At 46.9% G+C, this 2,820-nt stretch overlaps 1 protein-coding gene across 1 annotated transcript in view; it reads right to left on the minus strand.

Annotated features, from left to right (window-relative positions):
* Positions 1-2,200, minus strand: part of LOC109390727 (zinc finger MYM-type protein 4) — a 121,414-nt gene extending 119,214 nt beyond the window's left edge. The window contains exon 1 of the mRNA XM_019657581.1: positions 1,801-2,200. Coding sequence (XP_019513126.1) covers positions 1,801-1,848 — 48 coding nt within the window. The 5' untranslated portion in view covers positions 1,849-2,200. The remainder of the gene's footprint in view (positions 1-1,800) is intronic.
* Positions 2,201-2,820: the final 620 nt, after the last annotated feature.

Here is a 2,820-nt window from a genome sequence, read left to right on the forward strand (position 1 = left end):
CAGTGAAGCAACGCCCTCCACAACTAGACTGAAGAACAAAACGACAGCAACTTGTCTGTTCCCCTTCCCCCAATTCCCCAGCACTGTTCCCATCCACCCAATTCCCCAATAAAAGTCTTTAAAAAAAAAACAAAAAAACTCACAGGTTGAAAATTTTAAATTTCTAAACATGTGCATCCCATACCCAATATTTTTATTAAATGAATTATTTGAACATACTATCATACAGCTTAACTTGTTCTATGACTAATTATTGCAGAGGGATCTAAAATTTTATAAACCTAAGACTATCAACATTAAATTTTAATTGCTCAAAACACAGTGAAATGCATTAAAATAACCAATGAATGGATAAAGGGATAATTATATGGATAAAGATGTGATAAAACAAGTATAGTAAATGTTAATGGTAAATCTAGGTCGTGGGTATACGGATGCTCCCTGTAAATTTTTCAATTTTGCTGTGCCGTTGAAAATATTATCCTAATAAGTTTTTGAAAAAATACTATTTGACACTTCTTTGGTTGTTTTATAATTTAAACATTTAAGAAGAGAAATCTAGATTAAAGAAACTGTTATGGGATGTCCAACACAAGCACTGTAGTTGGGACAAACCTGGATTCAAATCCAGCTCGATCTCTCTTAACTAGCTATCTGCTCTTAATTCCTTAACTCCTCTACACCTATATTTCTTCATCTGCAAAATGGGTTTTACATAATGTAAGTTAAATTCTTCCTATAAAACACAGTGCCAGGCACATAATAAGCACGCATTAAAAATGTTACCTGTAATATTACATGAGATTGCTAATTTTATGCTAAATGGAAAGGGTATTCTCAATACAGATTAAATTGTAATTTTTACGCGGTTGGCTTAACACTAATTTGATCATTTTGAGACCATTCTCAAGAGGGAGAGTCCCTATAGGAAACTCACTCCCTAACATGCTATGGGGTTCAGAGGGGAGGGGATGTATAAGTCTGAAAAATACTGCTCAATTGATAGTACAGTACTGTTTTCCATCTGAAAAAAAATCATTCAGAACAAAATAAGAAAAGTTTCAAGACAAACTTTAAAAGGCACTCCAAAAGGCACTCAACAGCTCCTATAGAGAATTGGCATCAACTCTGCAGGTTGGTTGGGTACATCCTTGTGATGACAAAACTTGTCATACTCTTCCACGTTCTTAATTGTTGGTAAAGAGGCTAGACTAGAACATGACATTTATAGTTTCCAAAATCTTTCTCCTAAATCAGGACACGCCAACGACCCCACTTTTTTACAGGTAAGAACACCACCTCCACCTTGGTCTAGATAACGGTTATAGGAGGAGAGTAATGGAGGCAGGAAAATGAATTCGCGATGGTGTTACTAAAGAACCCTCCTGGTTATCCCTCAGGAGACCCCTTCACGACTTACTCCCGCCACCCCCACCCCCACCGGACCTCTCCCCAGTTAAACTTCCAGGCTCTCATTTACTAAAGACGCACTTAAGAATGTGACACCTTCTCTCCCCTGACCCAAGTAACCCACCTCCAGGGCTAGAAAAAAATTTTAAAGCAAACAACAGCCCCCGCCCCTCCCCCTCCCAACCAGCAGCAAATCTTTGTCCCACCTGCCGAAGGACCACTCTCCAGCGCGCTCCAGAACCAAGGCTGCCTCAGTCCTACCCGCAACCTTTCCCCAACCGGGATTCCGCGACCCCTCCACAAGCTTGTGCTTGGCCCATTCCCGGCCACGGCGCCAGGACGCGGCCCCCGCCCCGCCCCCCGCCGCCCGCTGCCCGAGTTCTGCCTCACCTCACCTACCCTCTTTCGGGGGCCGGACTCCACCTCTCTCTCCGCCATGTTGGGCCCCGCTTGGAACCGCTGCGGCTCCCGGCGCGGTGGCGGCGGAACCTCTCGGGCCCCCGGCCCCCGCCCACACTGCAGGAACGACCGCCTCGCGGCAGCTTCCCGGGACCCAGCCGGGCCTGGCGCTGAAAGTGGGGAGGGGGCGGATGCCGCGCGCCGGGTCGGAGATCTTGAGATCCCACGGGTGCGCGCGTGGGCGGTTGCGCCTGCCCGGGAAAGGGGGGCTGGGACTCGGGGGGTTAATGGCCTCCAAGGGGCCCCGTGAGTAGGATTATTTTCTCTCAGAGAAATTCCTCCGCCTGCGGTTTCTTAAAGGGATCACTAAACCAGCCCCTTGCGCGCGCCCCTGATGCGCAGGCGCACCTTAAGCCCCTCCTTCCTTTCCCACCAAGCCCCCGGTCCTGAGCGTGCGCGGTAAGTGGCCCAGGGTAGGCCAAATCCTGCAAGTCTCTTTGCTGCCAGCAGCTGCTCCCACCACTCAACTATGGCCGCTTCCTTAAAGGGACCATGACATAGTGATGAAGGAGGAATGAAAGAAATTAGTGAAAGGGCTATCTGGAGAATTGGGTGAAATATCATTGAGGGGCCTGGAGCACCATCTTACACCTAACTGCAAGGATAACCATTGTAAAGAGAAAATGATGGTGAGCTGAAGTTCTCAGTGGACCTCTGGACATGACGAATCCCAACCGATGAGGGAACAGCCAGTCGCCTCAAGGAGATGTAGCTTCCCTGCCTTTAAACAGCCTGATCTAAAGCACAGGGCATAGAATATCAAGGGTCAACTCTGATAGCCTAACCTCAAAACAGATCTTTTGGTGATTTGAAGACTGAACCAACAACTGGAGATAATTTCCTCAGTAATAATTTGTCCTTAGAATATCTAAATCAAGAAGGATCTTAGGGGCCGGCCGAGTGGCTTAGTTGGTTAAGAGCTCGCTCAAGAGTTTGAGCTCTGAGCAACAG

The sequence above is a fragment of the Hipposideros armiger genome, unplaced genomic scaffold (genome assembly GCF_001890085.2).
Source record: "Hipposideros armiger isolate ML-2016 unplaced genomic scaffold, ASM189008v1 scaffold_10, whole genome shotgun sequence".
In the NCBI taxonomy this organism is placed as follows: domain Eukaryota; kingdom Metazoa; phylum Chordata; class Mammalia; order Chiroptera; family Hipposideridae; genus Hipposideros; species Hipposideros armiger.